Raw genomic sequence first — 22,302 nt, 5'->3', positions numbered from 1 at the left:
GTTGAATTGCACTGAAATCGATAACAACACCTGTAAGAAACAAATTCCAAAACGACCGAAGTACGACTGCGAGTTGTATTGACTGCTTTGTTACTTCGGACGTTTCGGCCGTCGGAGGAAAGTGGCGTCCGAAGTAACAGCCGGGTGCTTAAAATTCGAATCTGTACATTGGATATTTTTTGTATCGGCGACAAAAAGATGAAGAAGAGAGATACGTGAACGATTGTTTTTGTAATACATTCAATGATTGAAAACTAATAGCGTGCATCCATTAACTCGATTTGTTTACATTTCTTACATACGACCTTTTCAAAAGTTACGCGAGAATTCATTCCAATTTCAGCTGTATATTTCCCACAAAAAATTACTTTAACACCAGCACTAAAGAGATACACAAACCACCAAGTTCACAGAAAAAAAAAGATGGATCGCAAATATGGAAACCGTACTAACCTCATTTCTATCGTTCCACTCCACGCAGTACAACAGACACGGCAAACCATCCGGCTCCAGCGTCATACACTCTCTCCGTTTAGCCCAGATCGCGTTACGATCCTGCTCGTGCATATCGTTCAGACGATCGTTGTGCATGTAGGGCAACAGGATCTCCTTGATCGGTCGCATTTCTTCCGCGCTGTCCCGATTTAAATGCCTGTTTATCCGCCTCATCTTGACCGCATGATCCAGCAGTTGGTCCTCCGAGGGATACACGATAATCTTGTTCTCCTGGTTGTAGTTGTGGAAGCTGAGAATAATAGAGGAGCATTCGTCTCGTCGTGGATTGGGTTCAACCGTTCCGAGCGGATGCAGCACATCCTCCGACTGGGAGTCCTCGGCGTAAGTCCAGGTGTACAACGTCACCGCTCCCGCCTTCATCTGATTCTTGTAATCGTAAACCATCGTATTGACCCACGCGATGGGATTCATGAAGCCATCCTTCGTGCGACGCGCCCTCACCCCGATGCCCTTGGCCGTTCGCACGTTTTCATAGATCACCAGGCACAACCTCGCCATTCTAGGAACGTTTTTCACATCGATGTCGAACACTATGTTCTCATCCCACATCGCACTGCCTCCGTTCAGCGCCACTAGCTGAGTCTTCATCGGTTTGCACAGGGATTTCCCCCCGTGAAACAAACCCAGCTGAATACCCACCTCGACGTTTCGATTCGCGTCGCAATTCAAATCGGCAATCCCGTGAACCGTGCACTGAAACTGACTATCGATGTCCCAACTCGTGACGTATTTCACCTTCCGCAGCGTGTGCGAAGGCTGCTTACTGCCGGTGCTGTTCGTCCGCTGGGTGATGTCCTCCGGTATTTCATAGATATTATCCTCGAAAATCTCAACGTTCCGCAGCAACTTCGGAACGAACGTTGGCGTTTCCTCGCGCGACAGAGTGTCCTGCACATACTGAAAGTTGATGATGGGATGCTCACCGAACATGTACTCCTCCCGGCCGCACACCTTCAGGATGAAGTCGCAACTGTTCTCATTCCGGGTGTTAGCAGATATTTGTTTCTTCTCAAGGATCCGTTTTATCACCTCATCCGGCGTGGCTTTACAGGGTATTTTCACGGTAACCTGAAGTGTTAAATTAGTTGAGTTAGTTGTGTTAATTATTTGTAAACGTTGAAAAACCTACCTGCATGTCGGCACTCTTGGCAACCACGCAGAAATCACCGTTGGTGATGCGCTTCTTCACCAGCTCCGGAATGTGTTGACTGCTGACCAGCTTCGGGGGATACTGATACGATATCCGCTCCATCCGATTCATCACGGCCCGCTTGTTGGCGATATCCTCCCCGAGGTAGCTCATCTTGGTGCGGAAATCGTTCACCTCAGGGTTCTTCAGCGTCTTCTCCGAGAGCGTCTTCCCGAGCAGGGTGGTAATGTTGTTGATCAGCTTGTTATTCACCGAGACCTGCTTCTCGACGAACCGGAACATGCAGAACACCGGCTGGACATCGATCAGCCGCTTGGTTTCGTCGTTCAACTCATAGCTGGTGTTGTTGGCGCTCGATACGGTGCTGAAAAAGTACATCGACTTGTCGCCCAGGTGGCAGTAGAGCGGGTAGCGTTCCGCCTCTTCCCATACGTCCTGGAAATTAGAGAAAAAGGATCATATAGGATTATTATATTTGCTGTTTGAACGACGAGTTTCACGAGAAATTATAGCAATTCTTACTGGTCATTAACCAAATGACAAATCAAGAGTTCCTGATGAGTATCCGAAACAGTAATTTAAAAAGTTAATAGAAGAATCGACCAAGCCAACAAATATATTGGTAATGAGTTTCAGTTCAACTCGATGAAGAGGCTGGTCCGTCTTTCTTTTGGGATACGAAAAAGGGTTCATATGGGGTCATTCCAAGTGATAGGGAGAATGATTCCCTCATCAACAGAAAATACTAGGTTACGATAAGTTGATAAACATATACAAAAAACAATTCATTCAACGGTGACCGGAATAAATCGCCACAGTAAACAACTGCAACAGAAACAACCGCTTAGAAAAAGTGTAGTAGGCTAGAAATATTTGGCGCGGGAAAAACATCATGTGCCTCACATTTCTATTATAAATTTATTCTCTTGTTCTCGTTTTTCGAAATTTATTCTGAGGACAATGTAATGGGGACGAAGTCCCCATTTGGCGAGGATAAGGAATCGAGGCGGCCCATGCCGCCAAGATGACGCAATCCGAGTCCACCGCCGACCCGCCGTCGGAAGCGGCGGTGTCTCGCACGCAAACCTGGGATCCACTGATTGCCCGGTTAGTTTGAAACATAGGATACGATCCTTTAGCAATGTCCGACCGAGCTCTAGCGAGCGTCGGACGGTATACGTCTGCCCGGGGCGTTACGTTTGCCTGGGGCGATACGTTTGCCCGGTTAATTCTTGTTTTGAAATACAATACCGCGCCACAATATTTATAGCCTACTACACATTTTATAAGCGGTGGTTTCTGTTGCAGTCGTTTTCTGTGGCGATTTATTCCGGGAACCCATTCAACATATTGCCTGAGCAGTTGCACTGCTACTGGTTTGATGAAGGAACATTTTTCTTAACAACATTTTTCCTATTTTCTATGATTGAAAAACTTATTCAAGCACAAATTATGGACAATTCAGAAATAATAATTCTAATATAATCGAGAGCACACTTTTATAACATAGTCCTCTGACATTGAAGCCTTTGCGATGGAAACATTCGATCGACACTTGGGTGTGAGGATCCACAGGCCTTCACTTCAACATATGCCCATATTGAAGAGTCGTTACAATCTATATGGATCGGTGATCTATTTGAGACTGAACTCTATGATCTTTCTGTTCCAATGTATAAGATTACTTCCATAGTGAATAGGCTAGCGTAATTATTGTTTGGGTTGCATCTGGAATATTCGCTATATACAATAACTCGTTGTATATTGATGGGAACGGAATCCGTGCCTGTCAATTTTTACCGGAAAAACGCCGCTCTCACCGCAAAAAAATACCTTATTCGCATCCGGCTTGAAATACGCTGCGTTTGAACGCCGCTTTCAACCCGAAAACGATTTTCGGATTCACGAGAATCAATTACTCGATCGGAAAAAGTCAACAATCATATCACAAAGTCACCAGTCACCGATTGTTTAATTTGATTTTTCCAAATTGGCGAATGAACTGAGAAAGTCTGAGAGTCTGAGAAAACCTTTATTCAAAACTTCATCATCATTACACCAATAAATCCGAACACGTTCCCAAATTCACAGAAACTCTCTTCCAGCAAAAAAATCATAAAAATCAATTCGCTTTTGATTACTTCGGATACTGTTTTAGAATGCATCAAAATTTCCGAAATAATTCTTTAGCCAAAAATTTTGGCGGCTCTGGAATGGACGCTTTTGTGTGGTTTTGTAGAAGTCGATGAAGATGGGTGATTCATGATTCATTCTTGTTCTCGCGAGAACAACACATGAGATTTGTTGTCAATGCACGTAGCACACTCAGTGCGGACCGAAGCGATTACATATTCGTTTCTTCACCACCGTTATATATTTAATAACGCTAAAATCAACAATTTGTACGTGTGATTCCATCATACACAACCAATCTCCACCGATGCGATAAGTCCTATTTAATATTCCTTTTCTGCTTTGCTTCTGCCCTTCAGTACAAGCACTGCACTATGTTCACATCACGCATATTCTGAGTGCATTCTGAAGCGAAATTTTTTGCATGTTCGTTCATCACAGCAACAAAATCGAAAATAGCACAATCAAGTGCTCCGCATCCATCCTATCAACCGCTAACAAATCTTGACTACGATGGACTTTCATATATATATATATATATATATATATATATATATATATATATATATATATATATATATATATATATATATTTCATATATATATATATGAAATATATGAAGTGATGTTTGCTATTTATTGAATACTTCATATATTTCATTTCATATATATATATATGAAATATATGAAGTATTAAATAACGAGACTGTGCGCCTGAAAGGCGCTCTAGAGGGGTGGGGTGAAAAACGAATAGTACGTTCTGTAGCTTTAAGTGTCTGCTATATACGTACGAAAACACGTTTTTGTCTCCATAGTAGTTTGCGAGCAGCAGTGGTTTGAATGGAACGTGGTTTGTAGTGCGCGTCGGAAACCATGTGTGATGAAAAACACAAACAACAACGCACCTGCCCATAACGCGCTGTCGGTGAGGCAATTTTTAGCCGATAAGGGCATTCCAGTGCTCCAACATGCCCCTTACTCGCCAGATCTAGCCCCATGCGACTTTTTTCTATCCCCCAAGATCAAATCCGTGTTGAAAGGTACCCGATTTCAGTCCGTAGAAGAGTCGAAGAAAAAAGCGACGCGGCTTTTGAACGCCATCACAAAAGTAGAGTTTCAGCACTGCTTCGAACAATGGAAAAAACGTATGGAAAGGTGTGTGAGGAGCCAAGGGGAGTATATTGAAGGGGAATATATCGTTGTATCGTAATTTTCAAAATATAACCCTTTTTCGTAATCAGTCTCGTTATTTAATAGCCATACCTCGTATAGTTTTTCCGATTTCACCAATATTTATAGATTTTTGTGATTTAAGTAGTTTGCGTTCAATTCAGTTTTTGAGCCGAGGAAAAAGTTTCTAAGTCAATAAATAGCAAACATCACTCATACACCTTTTTTCTTTCGAAAGTGATTGTCATACTTCTTTCAACAGACAAAGAGGTATTATAGAGGCGAATGAACTGCAAAGTTTAAAGCCTCTTAAAAACAAAGAAAGAAGAAGAAGAGGTATTAACAGCCAAATTCTTGCACCCAAAACATAACGCTCTCGTTTTCGAAATTTCAAACTTACACTCCAGTACATCTGAAATAAGGTGGTGTAAAAATACGGAGACCTCCACCGAACAAAATTGCACCACTGTGTGCGATATCTTCTATTCTTCGTTTGCATCGAGCAAGACAGCTGTTTCAAAATAAGCATTGAGAAAGACTACTGTCTGCTAGCTGGAGAGAGACTGTGACTCAAATAATGATAATCATGATATCATGATAGTCTTGAAAAACTTCAATTTGAAAAATTGAGCTAAACTCTGGGCGATTTGAAAAACCTCGCAGTTCTCTGGTCGCTAACTGGATAATTGATAAATCGTGAATGCTGTGAAATAGCAAATAGCTTGTTTATGTTCAAAAAAGTGAAAACGGGCGGAACTTGAACTGATAAAATAGTTATTACTAAAAAAATGAGTACTACGTCAAAAAATAGGTAATTATTTCTTAGGTTTTCGTTAGTACACAAAACGTACAAAATTGATAAAGTAACATCAGCGGACCAACTAGAAGAGCCCGGTGGACTCTGATAAGATGATGAGCGGTTGTTTTGACGTAGGACTACGTCTTTCATTTCTATACTGGGGTGTAAGTTCAAAGTTTCGAAAACGAAAGCGTTACGCCGGAGAACGAGATTTTGAGCGTTAATAGCTCCTAAACAACTGAACGAAATGGTATGATATACAATTCATTCGAAAGGTAAAATGTCTACGCCTTATATGCTTGTTACTTTCTGATCCAAAAACTTGTTTCAATAGCCCTAAAATTGCTTTCAAACCGGTTATTAAAATCACACCAATCGGTATATAAGCGAGTGCCGCTCGGAAATCCACTCAATTATGATTGCGCAATGATTGAGGTACGATCGCTGGAATGGATGGATGTTTCCCTAACACAGACTCCAAAACCATAGAGCCTGTGGAACTCGGCATAGCAAATTAGATGCAAGTAGCGGGTACTTTTGTACTCGCTTGCGTATCTGGAAATTGGGATTTTTCCCTTACACAGACTTCAAAACCATGGAGCTTGTGGAACTCGGCATCGCAAATTAGATGCAAGCAGCGGGTACCTTTGTACTCGTTTAAGTTTTTGCAAATTGGAATGTTTCTCTAACACAGACTTCAAAATCATAAAGCCTGGAGAAAGCGGCATTGCAAAATAGATGCGAGCTGCAGGTACTTTTGCACTCGCTTGCGTTTCCGGAAATTTGAATGTTTCCCTAAAACAGACTTCAAACCAATGGAGCCAGGGGAAATTGGCATAGCAAATTAGATGCAAGCAGTGGGTGCTTTTGTACTCGTTTGCGTTTCTGGAAATCGGAATGTTTCCCTAATACAGGCTTCAAAATTATGAAGCATGGGGAAATCGGCATTGCAAAGAGATGCGAGCTGCGGGTACTTTTGTAATCGCTTGCATTTTTACAAACCGGAATGTATTTTCCCAATACAGATTCCGAAATCAAGAAGTTGGGAAAATCGGCATAGCAGATACATTCATGTCGGCAATACTTTTGTACCCTCATGTATTTTTACACTCCGGAATTCGTTTTGCTATCACGGTCTACAAAAGCGGGTACAAAGGCAACGCTTTGGTTCTATTATTCAAGACTGCATTAGAAGATATCTGTCGTCAGCTCACTGAACTTCTACGCATACCGTTTGATGATTAGGGGTTTGATGATATTTGCTGCGATAACTACCTCCATAATACATAAATTGACTTAAATTGGGATTTGCTTGCAATTGAATTCGTTAATAGTTTCATTCATTCACTAGTTTAATCAATAATTTATTCAATACACACAAAAGATAGCTCTACGCAGCGGTGATATAGTAACCAATGAGGAATATCCGAGGTGGGATTATTGCTAATTGAAGAAATACAATTGATTACTAAGCCAACGGTAGTCCTACGTGAACCTTGCGGTTATATCATAGGTATAACCCATTCATAGTTTTTTTTCAACTAAAACAATTTTGACAATGACATTTTTTTGTTTCGGGATAACAGTAAATCTCGACGAGTAATTCAATTTGAAGACATTTGGCATCAACATTTTCCTTGGAAAACCCCGGTTTTCGATTATCTTTCGTTTTTAAAAAACTCAAATCTTAACGTTTGTGTCACTAATAAATGAAGTTCGAATGAGCTAAAATTTTGCATAGAGTATATTATCGTTCAAATCAACATTTCGCATGAAAAATCTAAATAACCCTTTTTATTGGTACCCAAAACCATACGTTTCGTCTCGTATTCCAAAAAAAAACTAAGTCCAAGAGTGTCGATTTTTGACAATAAAAAATTTCGAAAACCCCGATTTCCTTTACTCCCCCCTTGGGTGAGGTGGTGAAAATTTTTTATGAGGTAACTTTTTGAAATTAGAGATGACCATTTTCATTGGCACCCTAGTAGTAAACGGGCGAACTAAATGAAATAATTTCATAGTCCTAGGTCAACATTGCAGTCGTGTCTTGTTCACTATTCTCTATTTTAATTAAATTTTTCAGAATTTTTCTTAGATGAATCAGGAAGATCAAAACAAGATTGGATGCCTATGAGAATATTGAAGTATTGTCCTGTTAAAGAACATGTCGCCAACATGTGAGGATTGGATGATGATAGACGATTCAAAAATAATTACGATTGATTAAAAAAAATCCCAATTGCCGTGGAAATCTCATATTTCCTCCAACCCAAACGGAATACAAACTTTCATTTGAATCAAAAATACATGTTTTCAACCCACCCTCGGGTAACCGAAAACGAGATCGAAGACAATGGTTTACTAACATTATTGCATAAAAATTCAACTAGAACATTAGAAAATTAGATGTTTCCAAACAACGATTACAAATAGAAATTTGTGGCGGCCTTCAAAAGGGCTGATGGTTTGTGGTTTTGTCGCCTAAGACGCATCGGAAGCCAAACTCAACAGTAGATATTAGGCAAAGAACACGAGTTCATAATTCTTCTGTTTTTTTTACATCGATATTAGTAAATGTACACAAATGTACACTTACTCTCTCACTCTCTTGCTGTCTTGCTCCCTTGCTATCTTGCTTTCTCACGCTTTTCTCTCTTGTGATTCTGCAAGAGACTCTCCTGCTCTCCTACTTTTTTGTCTCTTGCTCTCTTGCAAGAGTTTCTCCTGCTCTCTCGCTCTCTTCTTTCCTTGCTATTTTGTTCTCTTACATTCTCACGCTCTTGCTCGCTTGTCTTTTGCCCTCCTGCAAGAAGGTCTCCTGCTCTGTTACTCTTGCTTTTTTGTTCTTTCACTCTCTTGATCTCTTACTCTCTTGCTATCTTGCTTTCTTCCAATGTTGCTATGTTACTCTTTTACTTTCTTTCTCTTTCTCCTTCTCCTTCTCCTTCTCTTAACGCAGACATATGGCGTGATTGAAATTAAATGGCGGCATAAGTAGGAGAGGAACGAACAGAAGGACAGAGATCGAATTTAGAGGGGTTTAAATTGGGGGTTGGTTGATTTTGACCTTCAAAATGGTGCTTCATTCTACTAATTGAAATGTCTTGCCACTCCATTCTCCACTTCATTGAACTCATTTTTGAATTATCTACAAGACTTGTATTTATTTGAAAAAAAAAAATATTAAAGTTTTTTCGTAAATGAAAAAAAATAGAACTAATTTCACTTCTCAGTGTATATTTTTCACGTTTAAACAAAACTACTCTATAGCTCTTTCTAAGACACTATTTCCGGGCGACTCATAGTTTTTGAGATATAAATTATCAAAGATTTCTCTTCGTAGCCACATTGGTTGCGCGTTCGCTTAGTAAGCGATCGATCGTGAGTTCAAAACTCAGGGCCCTCATTGATCATCTTTGTGTTGTTACAAAATAACTACGTCCACGCAACACTCATCAGCTTTTGAAAAATAACTCCACTTAATAATTTTGGCGTCTCTCAAACATTTAACGATCCTCGTAACATTTATTTTCAGACATTCGCGTGTTTTTGTTTTGTGAACGAAATAATGAATGAATCAGTGGGTGGGTGGAACACGCTTTCGTTTTTCTTTCAACTTAGCCAGGAAAATCCGGCTCCGTTGGGTTAGCAGCATTTATGAAGCGGATTGTTTTCAAGATGATTCGCGCTGTTGAGGATCAACATTGAGCATTAGTCAGCTTGCTCATTTCTCGGAACAATTCTCACCTCCGTAACTTAATTCTCCAAACGACCCTGCTGCTGCACGGCAAAATCCGCTGGGAAATCCAGCAAAACAACATTCCACAGGGCAATGAATGATGGTCAATGACGGTGGTAAACAACGACAAGGCGCGCACACTTTGGTGAGCAAAACAACACACCAACGGTACTCTTGCACCCTTAGAGGGAGCAGCACGTTTTGCCTGGCGGAATGAATGACTGTGCTGATCATGGAGTGTGAGTTAAAGTGGGCAGATTGTTGACACAACCGTCACCTTATCATCATCATCATCATCATCATCGTTTTGGAGACCACGAGAGAAACAATCCCAGCACTCGTGCACAGCAAGCGCACCGCGCTGTGTGGGATGAGCGGTGTAACATCACGAAATCTTCGTTGAGCTCAACGGACTGTTGAACGACCGGAGATTATGAGCTCGATGCAGTTATGAGTGTGGCCAACGGTACACCAACACACAGCGCACGCCAGACCCATGACAGGGTGTTGTTGATTTAACGCGAGCGTGTGGAATGTAGGCTGCTACACGTTGGTTGGTTTACCCCGGGTATTTCGCCAAGTTGGAGCGCGCGCTATGTTGCGCGCTGTTTTTGTTATGAGTCATCCCGTTTCTCAACGGCACGAAGTTCGCGCAAAGCGCTCACAATCTTGCGTTGTTGATGCGTTTCGTTTCATTGAAACGAGCACAGCAAAACACGACTCACAGCAATGACATAGCCCGTGCGCCACTCTACAGGGTCGTCGCATATTCGGGGTATTCTAATTAAACGCGACGCGGCTGTGTTATTACTTTTCGCTGGAAATTGGTTTTTGGGCCGCGTGCGGAGTAAACAACAACACATATTTTCGGTTGTGGAATTTCCGGCCAATAAAAGGAGTTAATTGCATTTTGTGCAAATCACTCGCGGAGGATGCCTCAGCGATCGTGGGCAGAAGGGGACGACATACTTGCTTGTCAGGTGGTGTTGCAATAGTAAACAACATTGCGTGATTAATTAGTAGAATGCAGTGAGCGGCTCGAGACGGTGACCTCACACACTAGTCGGTCATCATGGGTGTGTGTGTGTGCGTGGAGGGCTACGAATAGATGTGATTGAGTAACATTCAGCTCGAATTGAATCTAACGCCGAGGCGGAGAGTGGAATGCACGTATAGTTGAAGAGAAAAAAAAACAACTCAAGAACTCGTGTTGTCTGGCATTTGTTGTTTACACGAATGCAATTCGATGACCTCCAAAATGAATGATTGATGTTTGTCAAAAAGATCACGGTATTGATGTTCTGCTAATGATGTACATAGAGTAGGCGGGAATGGTATTTCGCTTTTGTTTTTTTTTATATTTCTGTATAGCGGATATGCACGAATGCTTTAGGAGCGGCGTAATTTGTGTGCAGTTGCGAATATGCGGCGAATGTTTTTGTACTTTGAACAACTTTCTGGTACCAGGCATCATGGCTGATAAATTTGGTTTCTGATGCTCATACTTAAGTAGCTTGCAGTTATTTTCGTGCCTGAGGTTAGAGTTTTAATCACCTTCCTATGTGTATTCTGTGCTCTCAACAAGCTTTGTGCACCAAAGAGTAGCAAGACGTATCGCCTATCTCAATCAAAAATATCAAATCTAATAAAAAAAAATTATAACAAATAAGAAATCAGAAATCTAAAATCTAAAACCTAAAATTTAAAATCAGAAATCTGATATCAGGGATCAAGAATCAAAAATCAGAAATCAGAAATCAGAAATCGGAAATCAGAAATCAGAAATCATAAAACGAAAATCAGAAATCACATGAAATTCATCATTCTTCTGTATTCTTACATCGATACAGTCAAGTCGCCCTAGCTCGATATCCAAGGGACCATCGAGTTATGGAAAGAAAAATGCTTGTAAAATAAATAAAGGTGCAATGAAATCCATCGAGTTGGGGAAAATATCGAGTTACAGAACATCGAGTTAGGGAGAGTTGACTGTATTAGTAAATGTACACCTCTGTTGCTCTCTCACTCTCTTGTTTTCTTGTTCTTTTGCTCCCTCGTGTTCTCGCTCTCTTGTCTCTTACTCCCTTGCTCTTGCTTTCTTGCTTCCTTGCTTTCTTGTTTTCTTGTTCTTTTGTTCTCTTATTATCTTATTCTCTTGTTCTCTTGATCTCTTGTTTTCTTGCTTCTTGCAAGAAGGTCTCCTGCTATTTTGCACTCTTCAGAAATGACAAATTACAAATCACAAATCTGATATCGGAAATTAGAAGATGAAAATAAAAAAAAATAAAAATCTAAAATATGAGATCGCAAATATGGAAACAGACGAAATCTCAAATTGTGAATTTGAAATCAGAAATCAGCTTCATATGGTTCTAAAGCCTGTCCACGTTAAATTTCGGACACTTTTCTTTCAGTGTAGTTTATGAAATGTTTCACTAATCAATGAAATATTTCACTTACATGGCAGCTGAAACCCTCCTCTTCATTTCGATGTCCAACATGTTTGCATTTTTCTTCAGTTTGGTAAAATGGCGTCGAATCAAGTGGAAGTACGCAAACGCATTTTGCGCAAACGGCAGCAAAATCCAACACTGTCGGTACGCGATCTCGCCAAAAAGCTAAAGCTGCCGAATAGTACCGTGTTTGGTGTGTGCAAATCGTTTGACCAGCGCTTAACTGTGGATCGGAAGGTTGGAAGCGGAACAAATCGAGAAGTATGCTCCCGACAGATGGACCGAAAGGTGGTTGCCATTATTGAGAAACATCCCAACCTTTCAGTTAGAAATGTGGCTCGAAAGGTTGGAAAACCTCAATCATATGTACAAAAAGTGAAGCAGAGGCATGGCCTGAAGGCGTACAAAGTGAAAAAGGTGCCAAATCGTGATGATAAGCAAAATTTCACTGCAAAAAGCCGTGCTAAGGTGCTCTACACCCAGTTTTTGCAAAAATGTTCATGCACCATAATGGACGATCAAACTTATGTTCTCGAAGACTTCAAATAGCTTCCGGGTCTCGCTTTTTATACTGCAATACGAAGGAATGCCGTAGCCGAGTGTTTCCGGACCAAGAAGCAGTCTAAATTCCCCAAAAAGTACTTGGTTTGGCAGGCCATATGGAGTTGTGGCCGAAAATCCAAATCTTTCGTCTCTACCGGCACTATCAACAAAGATTTCTACGAGAAGGAAGGTCTCCAGAAGCGGTTGCTACCATTCATAAGAAGCCACGACTCTCCAGCGTTGTTCTGGCTAGATTTGGCCTCTTGTCACTATGCAAAATCCATCCTGGAATGGTATAATGCACATCAGGTCAAATATGTGCCAAAAACAGCAAATCCACAGAACTGTCTAGAACTTTGCCCAGTGGAAAAGTACTGGGCTCTGAATAAGCGAAAACTATTCGAAACTAAGAAGAAAGCGAATGGCATTAATGAAAAAATGAAAGATTTCAAATGTTTTTAACGCAAACATTTAGCAATAAGTCGCAAAGATGTTTACATTAATTGATAGAACATATTTCTACGTATCTTATATGCAAGCTGGAAGTGATTTTGTACTGTTGCGTTTGTGCAGACCGGAATGTGTTGGAGAAATCGGCATTACAAATACTTGCAAGTCGGGGGCACTTTTCTTCCCTGGGATAATCGGAATTGAAAATACATGCAAGCTGCGGATAATTTTGTACCCGCATGCATTTTTGCACTCCGGAATGTGTTTTCCTTATACAAACTACAAAAGCGGGTACGAACACAACGCTTTGGCTCGGTTATTCAAGACGGCATTGGAAGATATACCTCCATAGCTTCATATCATATATTAAGCCTTCTATGAATACTATTTGATGATTTGATAAAATGTTGCTATCTATTTGCTGCGATAACGTCGATTGATTCAACAGAATGCATTCAACGGGCATGTCAAGATCGAAACTGAGCGCTTGAACTTCACTAAATCAAGCAAAGTTGCGGTTCGAGAAGTACGTGCACTTGGGAGATTCAATAACTTCAGAGGTACATGTAAAATACAAGGATCGTTTGACAATTCATCCGTTCATATATTTTTAAAGTTTACGATAAATGAATGACATTACCAAACCATCATGCCAAACGTGGAAGGATAACGTACGGTCGGTTTTATTCATTACATTTACTTGTAACGAAGAGAAACATGTTTTTTCTGTGTTTCAAGATAAAGAAATACTAGAGTTTTATACCAAATCAGGGACTTTTTGGCGTCTAAACTTCAATATAGGGGCCCATTAGAAAGCTACGGGTGGAAAAATGTACAGATTTTGAACGTGGATATATCTTCTATTAATAGATCGATTTTGATTCCAAATACACAAATTCATAGGAAATATTCCCAGCAATTTTTTAGATGAATTTCATGTCAACTCGTCTTAGGAGTTGGCAGCACCATCTCAGATTGCAGTGGAATGCTGTGGATGTAAATATATTAGACATTTACGCAACTGTGTGTACTTGAAATCTCCAATTTTTCTTTCTTTTTTATAAAGAAATCTAACTCAAAAACTATAATACCTACAAAATGTTGGTGAAATAATGAAATGTATGTAGGACATTGTTTTAGTTATCATTAAAAAATATCAAACGAACTATGAAAAAATCATTGAAAAAAATAATTTTGAAAATTTAAATTAATTTTTCTTTTTATTAAATTTTGAAAAAGATCATATGAATAGCCCATACAATTACCAACAAGTCATCATTACATTGGAAGAAGGGCACTGCTACAGGCGAAGAGTTTTTCTAACCATTTTTTTCATGTTTTCTTCGAAAAATTACTATTTAAGTGTTACTTGTAACAGTGATGGCATTTCCACTGAAATTATACACCAGCGCGCGAATGTTATGCCTAAACTGAGGACACAGTCACTCACCAAAGAGAAACCATGCGCCTTTCTCTTTCACCGGTGAATATATAAAGAGCCAGTATGTGCTAGTTGGGAGAAATCTTGGTGCGAGTGAGTCACTCTCTCTTATACTCTCTTTACTATTGGGAGCTCGAGTGTGCGAAAACCCGTGTCCAGCACTGAAGCGCGCTGGTCCGCACTCTGCCACACTGAGGAGTACACTGAAGAGTGCAATCTCATTCGACATATAATCCTCACGCATATTTCACCACTACGAAACATCTATATATAAGGTATGCACAGTCACTTTTCTCGAATGTTTCTAATCATCTCAAATATCTTCCAAAGTATGCTATCATTCTAATCTAGGTGAAGACAAACTCACAAAATATATATAACACGCAGATCTGATCAGCCGTTCTCCCGTGATGATGAGTGATACGTACGTGGGAAAATCCTTTTTTTATATATAAAGAAAGAAGATAGAAAGTTTACGTCTTCGACAAAAGACTTTGCTTTAATAAGATCTAAAACTTTATCGAATACACTATATCTTGACATCAGACAAAACTAGGATTAGTCGTAATTTTTTTTCAAAGAAAACACGATAGAATTGAGAAACCTTTTCCCTTTTTCGATCGTCCGCTGTATATGATTATTGACTATATGATTATTGTATGAGCTATTCGTGTATTTTTTGAGAATTTTAAAAAATACACTTTTGAGAAAAATGAATTTCAATTTTCAAAATATTTTTTCTTCAGTGTTTTTTAAATTTTTTTTGTAAATTAAAAAAAAAACCCTACATTTCAGCAATTGACCAAAAATTGGTTTTTATAGTTTTCGAGTTAAAATTTTTTGAAAAAAAAATAGAGAAAAAACGTAAATTGTTTTCAAAAAGTAATCTAATTTTTTAATATTTCATCTGTGGAAAGCATGCAAATTTGAAAGACATATATAGCAGAAATAGTACAACAGGTAAACAATGTAACGAGTAAATACGTAGTTTTTTCGATTTACTCAACCTAAATATTCTTTATGTTACATACAAAGTATAGTTTGTATACAATTCGGGAGTTAGCTTATATTAGCACCTTTGATGTTTGCTCATTCTCTCTGCAGATTTGAATGTCCATCCCGCACACATTGCATCGAGCGAGAGGTATAAATTGTTTTGCTTTGTGGTTTCCATTTTTAGCACCAATTTTAATGTGCAATCCGTCCAGCTGGCAACCAGTCGACGGCGGCGTCCAAAATAGTCTTTCTCAAGACTGAGGGTTTACGTTAAGTTTCCTAAATTGGCCTTTTTGAAGGCTTGAGACGAGTGAACTGAAAAAGTTTAAATCCTTTACTCTCGCTCTTAAATTTTTAATTCCATTGTAGATAGCGATCAGAATTTTTCGATTTCCAGGTAACGCTAAGGGACCTCAATCGACGAAAGGAAGAGAAAAAATTATATGTTCACGATATGAACCACACCATATTGTGAATTTCTTAAGTCATAAAACCCGTAAATTATATAAAAAGATAGGCAAGGATTGTATTTCCTGATTGGGCATACTTTTTATGAATAATTCTTTCATCCTTCATACAAAAAAATCAATAGTTCTTCCTTTTTCTCAAACAAATTAAACGTTTTATTATCTCGTTTTAGCACGATTCCAATCCGATTATATAGTTTACTAGCTAACTCGGCAAACTTCGTCCCGCCCATTTACTTGATTAATTCTCGAGTGATGCAGAAATTTGTGTTTTATTTGTATGGCAGCCACCCCTAAGAGAGGGGGGAGGGGTATCTAACCACCATATAAACATTCATTGCACCCTAAAGTTTCCATATGCCTAATTTGGTTTAATTTGCTTGATTAATTCTCGGGTAATGCAAAAATTTGTGTTTCATTTGTACGGCAGCCCCCTCTAAGAGAGGGGGAAGGAGTATCTTAACACCATAGAAACATTTATTGCATCCTAAAACCTCCACATGCCAAATTTGGTTTCATTTGCTTGATTAATTCTCGAGTAATGCAGAAATTTGTGTTTCATTTGTATGGCAGCCCCCCCTTTGAGTGGGGGGAGGAGTGTCTAACCATCATAGAAACATTTATTGCACCCTAAAACTTTCACATGCCAACTTTGGTTTCGTTTGCTTGGTTAATTTCCGAGTAATGCAGAAATTTGTGTTTGTATACAATTCGGGAGTTAGCTTATATTAGCACCTTTGATGTTTGCTCATTCTCTCTGCAGATTTGAATGTCCATCCCGCACACATTGCATCGAGCGAGAGGTATAAATTGTTTTGCTTTGTGGTTTCCATTTTTAGCACCAATTTTAATGTGCAATCCGTCCAGCTGGCAACGTTTCGTTTGCTTGGTTAATTTCCGAGTAATGCAGAAATTTGTGTTTCATTTGTATGGCAGCCCCCCCTTAGAGAGAGGGGAGGGGTCTCAAAATATCACGAAAACCTTCCCCGGCCCCAAAACCCCCTACATACCAATTTTCATGTCGATCGGTTCAGTAGTTTCCGAGTCTATAAGAATCAGACAGACAGACAGACATCACTCCATTTTTATATATATATATATATAGATTATCACAAAGTTTCCCTAAATGATCAATTCCACCAAATGGTGTAAAGCTTCCAAAGCCTCTATTGTTTCCGGAAATGTAGTTAATGTTTGATTTAGAAGTGATGCCACACATCACCGAAAAAAATGTCGGCAGATAATAATGACTCAAATATAATCGAAACAGAAATATAATAAACAGTACTGGATACAGTTCAAATCCTAACGCTTGCTTACCGCTTTCAGATCCTGTAGCGTGGCGTAGATCGAGTACTTGAGTATTATGAGCACGCCATTCGGCAGAAAAAACGTCACTTCCGTCACCTCCTCTGGATTGGACCAGAAATCGTAATTGAACATCACTCCCATCGCCGCTCGTCGTCGTTTAGCACTGCACCACTAATGAACTAGATCTGCCTATCGAACTGCAATAGTTTAAATTATCGCCCCTTGTGTTGTATATTCCTTGCCGCCTTGTGTTTCCGAGAGTCGATGGCACTTCAGAGATTTTACTCACTACACCTTCTAATCGGTCAATGCAACAGCCGCAGCAGGCAGCAATAACTGACAAAATTGATCTAACATTGCAAAAACTCCGAACCGCTTTTTACTAGTTGTTTTTCTTCTACTTCTTCACGTTTATATTCACCTTCTTCTTCTTCTTCCTGGTTCGCTCGCTACTATTTACACACTTGTAACGAACAAAAAAAACAACGACTTGTTTACCAATTCGCGCCACAAAACAGCACTTTTCATCAGTTAGAAGCAAACAAACAACACACACACGCGCACGCACACACTTTGCACACTGGTGTTTGTTGTTGGTGGCGCACCGCTCCACTGGACACAGCCACGCATGTGTTGGGGGTCTTCTATCTATGGATCCCCCCTACCCCGGAACAACGGTACTTCTTTTCACGTCGTAAGGCGCTTTCTCCCTTTCCCGCGCTTTGTTTGCGCTCGTTTTGTTACTGTTGTTGTGTTGATAGATCCTGTTTTGTTGTCCCTACCGTTTTCTGAATTCGCATTGTTACAATGGTTCTATTGTCACTCTTGGTCCGTTACTGTCGCCGTCGGTCAGTTGCACGAGTGACCACAATCACATGGTAGAGAGGGATAACTGTAAATGCAGAAAGAAAGGAAATGACGGTTAGTTTTAATCTTGGAATAAGGATGTGAAAAATATGTTTCAGTTTATTCGTGAAGTCACAACGGGAATCATTATGCCTTATGCACATATTTATTTAGTTCAGCCATCAATCGGTGGGGTTATTAGGGCAACTAGTTTCAGTGAATCCTGGGCTGTGTGTGTGCGCGCGCTTTTAGTACTGCCCATGCTAATGTATTGAAATGAGTTCGAACATACGGATTTAATGAACCTTACCGTACGCGTCCGCCAAAGAGAGTATGTTGTTTACACACATTGCGGCGACGCATTTTTTTGCTCTCATCAGAGCGACCACTTTTTCAATTGCAAATAGCCACATACGGATTCGAGAAAGACAACCGCGATGCATTAAGTGTGCAGGAAGCACATTGCGTTCCTTGTCTCCGTCGTAGGCTGCCAACAGCGAATTGAATCATCATGAGTCCAAGGTCCAACAACGCATTCGATCAACTGTTTGAATATTTCTTGGATATTGATTTGTTATTGTAGGTAACGTTTGGCTTGGCCGTTTGAGTTTGTGATTCTTTTTTCTATATGACAATCGGGCTCATCAAGGATATACAGATCATCGACGAGGATCTACAGATTTAATTTTCATAACGATGAAGAATGTTGAACTTGAAATCACTGTCTGCTCGAACATCGTGAACAAATCCTGCTGAAAAGTGAGTCATATAGGTCACATTGGGCACAGATTAGTTGCGCCATGCACACTGAAACTTCTACTGTGATATGACTTGTCTTCAAACTCTTAGAGTAGCGAGAGATTATTGAGGTGGGCGATTTCAGATGCCGCTTGCAGACGCCCACAGAACCTCTGTAGTTCTAGACCGAATTCTGTACTCTGTTCAACATTGTCAATGAGCACTTGGAACACTATAAAGATTTTTTCTTTAAATTAAGTGTTCAAGTGGGAGCATTTGGTGCACCATTTAAAACCCCCTAATCTAGAAGCTATCTTTACAAAGGCTTCTGATGCTTCCTGTAAATGCCCTGTATTTTTTTCTCCAGAGCTTTCCCTTGTAGAAACCCACTACGACGAATATGCTGTTCCTTTAGCAGTCGATGCAGCTCCGGCGTTTGCGGAGTGGACAGACGCTCTATAGAAATGACTGCTGACACTGACTGGTGCAAAATTGTTGCATCCAAGCTGCTGTTTTGCTGAATTCTTACAGAAAATCTCGTTCGACCATGCCGTCGATACTATCCGGACAATTACAGGCCTGACAAGTGCCTTCTCGAAAACGACTTCAATTTGGTTATGAAGAAACCCATTTGATGGACGACATACTGGTTTGAAAAAAATATTTTTGACAAAGGATTACGTCTTTCGCAATCTCATTAGAGTACAAATCGGTCATGGCTAGCACAATCCTGGTTCATCGAGTGGCGCTCACTACAGGGGAAACGCATTTGATTTTGCTATCAGAAACATTCGATAAACTCTTTGTATGCATCCGCGCACATACCTGTGCAAGGGCGTTTATGTTTGCATGTTGAAGATGACTTTGACTTTGATCGTTGATCATTGATCATTGATGTTTGCGTGTGCATTTGTATGTGCACTTTGTTTATATTACTCCACACACGTCGCTCTAAGTCTAAGTTCTTTCTACTCAAACATTATCTCCCTCTCACTTAAATCCTATCTCACACTATCAAACATTATTCTTTTTTTATTCCTCTTCGCGCACCCGTGGATATATGCCAACATTACCATTCACGATCGTATGATGGGATTTCATGCCATTCCCGGTCTTTTATATCCGTTTTTAACGAACCGGAAGTCACCATCCTCGATTCCAGAATGGCATCGGAATACGATATTCGACTTCCGTTGGTAAGCTCATATCGTATGGGTTTTCCATATTTTTTCAGCCTTTAATACTACCATCAGCAAACCGGAAGTTGAAATAAGATTATGTATTATATTATGGATTCTACGTTCATATATTGTTGATAAAACATAGGAGAAAGACGATTTGTATGTTTTGAAACGGAACTGAAATTAATTAATTAATCAACAGTACGAAACAGCAAAAAGTCAGGTGTTGCCACGTCACAAAAGTATTTGACTGACAACAAACCAATCTAACTATAAAATATTCTCCAACTGATGATTCTTGTTTTTACTTAATTTTACTATAACATCGTTTAATGTTGTGTGCTTTATCCATGAAAACGCAAAAAAAGTGTTTGTAGTGAGTAAAAATGTTGTTACGTCACACTGGAATGGATCGTATACTTTTCGTGACGTGACAACAACTTCTGGAGACAGTTGATACTCCTCTATTTGTGGACCGATCTCGACCAAATTTTGTGGGTTGTTGACCTTCATTGTATTCTCGGAGAAACCCAAGTATAAAAATGTTTAAACCTATGTTCATCTGGGGCCTGATCACGAACGTCACTTCACGGTGAAAACGAAATGAATTGTATGCAATTTGTATGGACTTCATATCGTTTTCACCGTGAAATGACGTTTGTGATCACGCCTTTGATAAAATAAGAAAATGCTCTATTTTTGTGACGTGACAACGCTTCAAAATACCTGTTTTTCAAATGCTTGTTTCTCATAAATTACAAAATGAAACGTAGGTCTACCCATGGCTCTTCAAACAAGCATTTAATCACCCATTCAAAGGTATATAGACTTTGAAGTTTGGTTAAGCATGTGCAGAGATATCTTAAGTAACATAAAAATTGTGAAAACCTAAAATATTTTAAATATAATTATTAAGTTTTTTAAACTCGCCTCTCTCAAAGGTTGGTGCATAAAAATTAAATATGTTACAAAAAAAAAATTATGATATAACTAGTGCTTATTCAAATAACGAAAGATTTGAAATTTGGTTCTCTGGTGCATAACCTCATGGAATGGGTCATATGCGTTCTCTGCTTGTGTTCTATATGTAATGGCGATTTCTATTCCTGTCGGAAGTTCTCGTATCTGGGCAAAAGATCTCACCACAGGTAGGACGAAGCCAGAAGTCAAAGGTAAAGCGCCGGTAAACATTCGGAATATTGGCTGGTAAAAATCACTGAATAGAAAAACGTTTTTAGGACCGATGGCAACAAAGGAGAAATGAATGATCCTTTATTATCAATGCACTCTAGCTCAGGAATCAAAATTAGGTGAAATAAATTAATCCCTCGATGAATATAGCAGATATCGTTTATTTACTTGTGAGCTCAAGCCGCGTTTTTTTCAAAAGTTAAATATTCAACAAACGTTTATAGACATACAAAATTTACAACTTCGTCGAAGAAAGTTTTTTTCTAAAAAAAACAGAAGTTCGGTTCAGGGCAACCTCGGCTTTTTTCAAATAACGGCGTGTCGTATACTGAATACAACAGGTGGATTGAATTTCTATAGCTTGTTGTGAAAAGCAGACCATAAGCAATCGAAAATGCCCAGTATTGTTTTTTTTTCGACATCTACAAATACATTCAACTCATTTTCCATACGGGTCAAGAATCTACCTTTTTTCTTTTTTTGGGCATTGAATACACAAAAGGGTGTTAAAGCGCTAGAATGAAGAGAGCAGAAAAAAGGTCAACCTTACAACCAAATTGTCAGCGTTGTGACACCTTCCATTTGACGCTACTAAAAATTCGATAGGTAGTACCATTCCGGAAATCCGGGGGAGGTCAGATTCAGGTAAGGGTTAGGACTACCTTCCCATAATCATATGGCTTCACGTCTTTACAATATGTTCTGCTTCATAATATTCTTTTTTAATTCTTGTGTATTGTTCGTTGATTTTCGTGGTGCAACTTTCAAAGTATACGACCAACCCCACTATCTCGCAGCAGAACCATCGTTATATGATTTTTACAACTAAGCCATGAGAGTGGCATTTTTTAGCTTTTACCGGGTATATTCAAATCCAGTCATACGAATGGCACACCCTCATAGTTTAAGATAGAACAAAATTATTATTAATTATTAATTAATTATCGAAACATCACTCATTTGACAAAAATCGTTGCAGAGATCAAAACTGACAAAACCGGATAATTTTCATGCCAAGTTTATATAATTCTGATAAACCTAATTTGCCATTGATGATAACTGAAAAATCGAAGATCAATCGATGTCCCAAAGATACGACACTTTCAGTGTGCTATCGAAGATCTCCGAATGCCTGGGTAATCCGGCAACTATTTTGTGAATGGTTCCAAAATCAGTTT

The 22,302-nt window shown here is 39.4% G+C and overlaps 1 protein-coding gene and 1 pseudogene across 6 annotated transcripts in view; one reads left to right on the top strand and one right to left on the bottom strand.

The window, feature by feature from the left end:
- LOC129764890 (phosphatidylinositol 4,5-bisphosphate 3-kinase catalytic subunit beta isoform) overlaps positions 1 to 22,302 on the bottom strand; it is a 52,280-nt gene that overhangs the window by 3,161 nt on the left and 26,817 nt on the right. For all 6 annotated transcript variants that reach the window (XM_055764495.1, XM_055764515.1, XM_055764505.1 and 3 more), the window contains 3 exons: positions 17,178 to 18,060; positions 1,646 to 2,101; positions 454 to 1,584 (listed from right to left, as the gene is read on the bottom strand). In XM_055764495.1, the coding sequence (XP_055620470.1) occupies positions 454 to 1,584; positions 1,646 to 2,101; positions 17,178 to 17,309 (1,719 nt within the window). In that variant the 5' untranslated portion in view covers positions 17,310 to 18,060. The remainder of the gene's footprint in view (positions 1 to 453; positions 1,585 to 1,645; positions 2,102 to 17,177; positions 18,061 to 22,302) is intronic.
- LOC129763807 (U4 spliceosomal RNA) lies at positions 7,155 to 7,315 on the top strand (annotated as a pseudogene).

The sequence above is a fragment of the Toxorhynchites rutilus genome, chromosome 1 (genome assembly GCF_029784135.1).
Source record: "Toxorhynchites rutilus septentrionalis strain SRP chromosome 1, ASM2978413v1, whole genome shotgun sequence".
Lineage (NCBI taxonomy): Eukaryota > Metazoa > Arthropoda > Insecta > Diptera > Culicidae > Toxorhynchites > Toxorhynchites rutilus.
The sequence above is the reverse complement of the archived record's forward strand: the minus strand, read 5'-3'. Positions and strand labels throughout refer to the sequence as shown.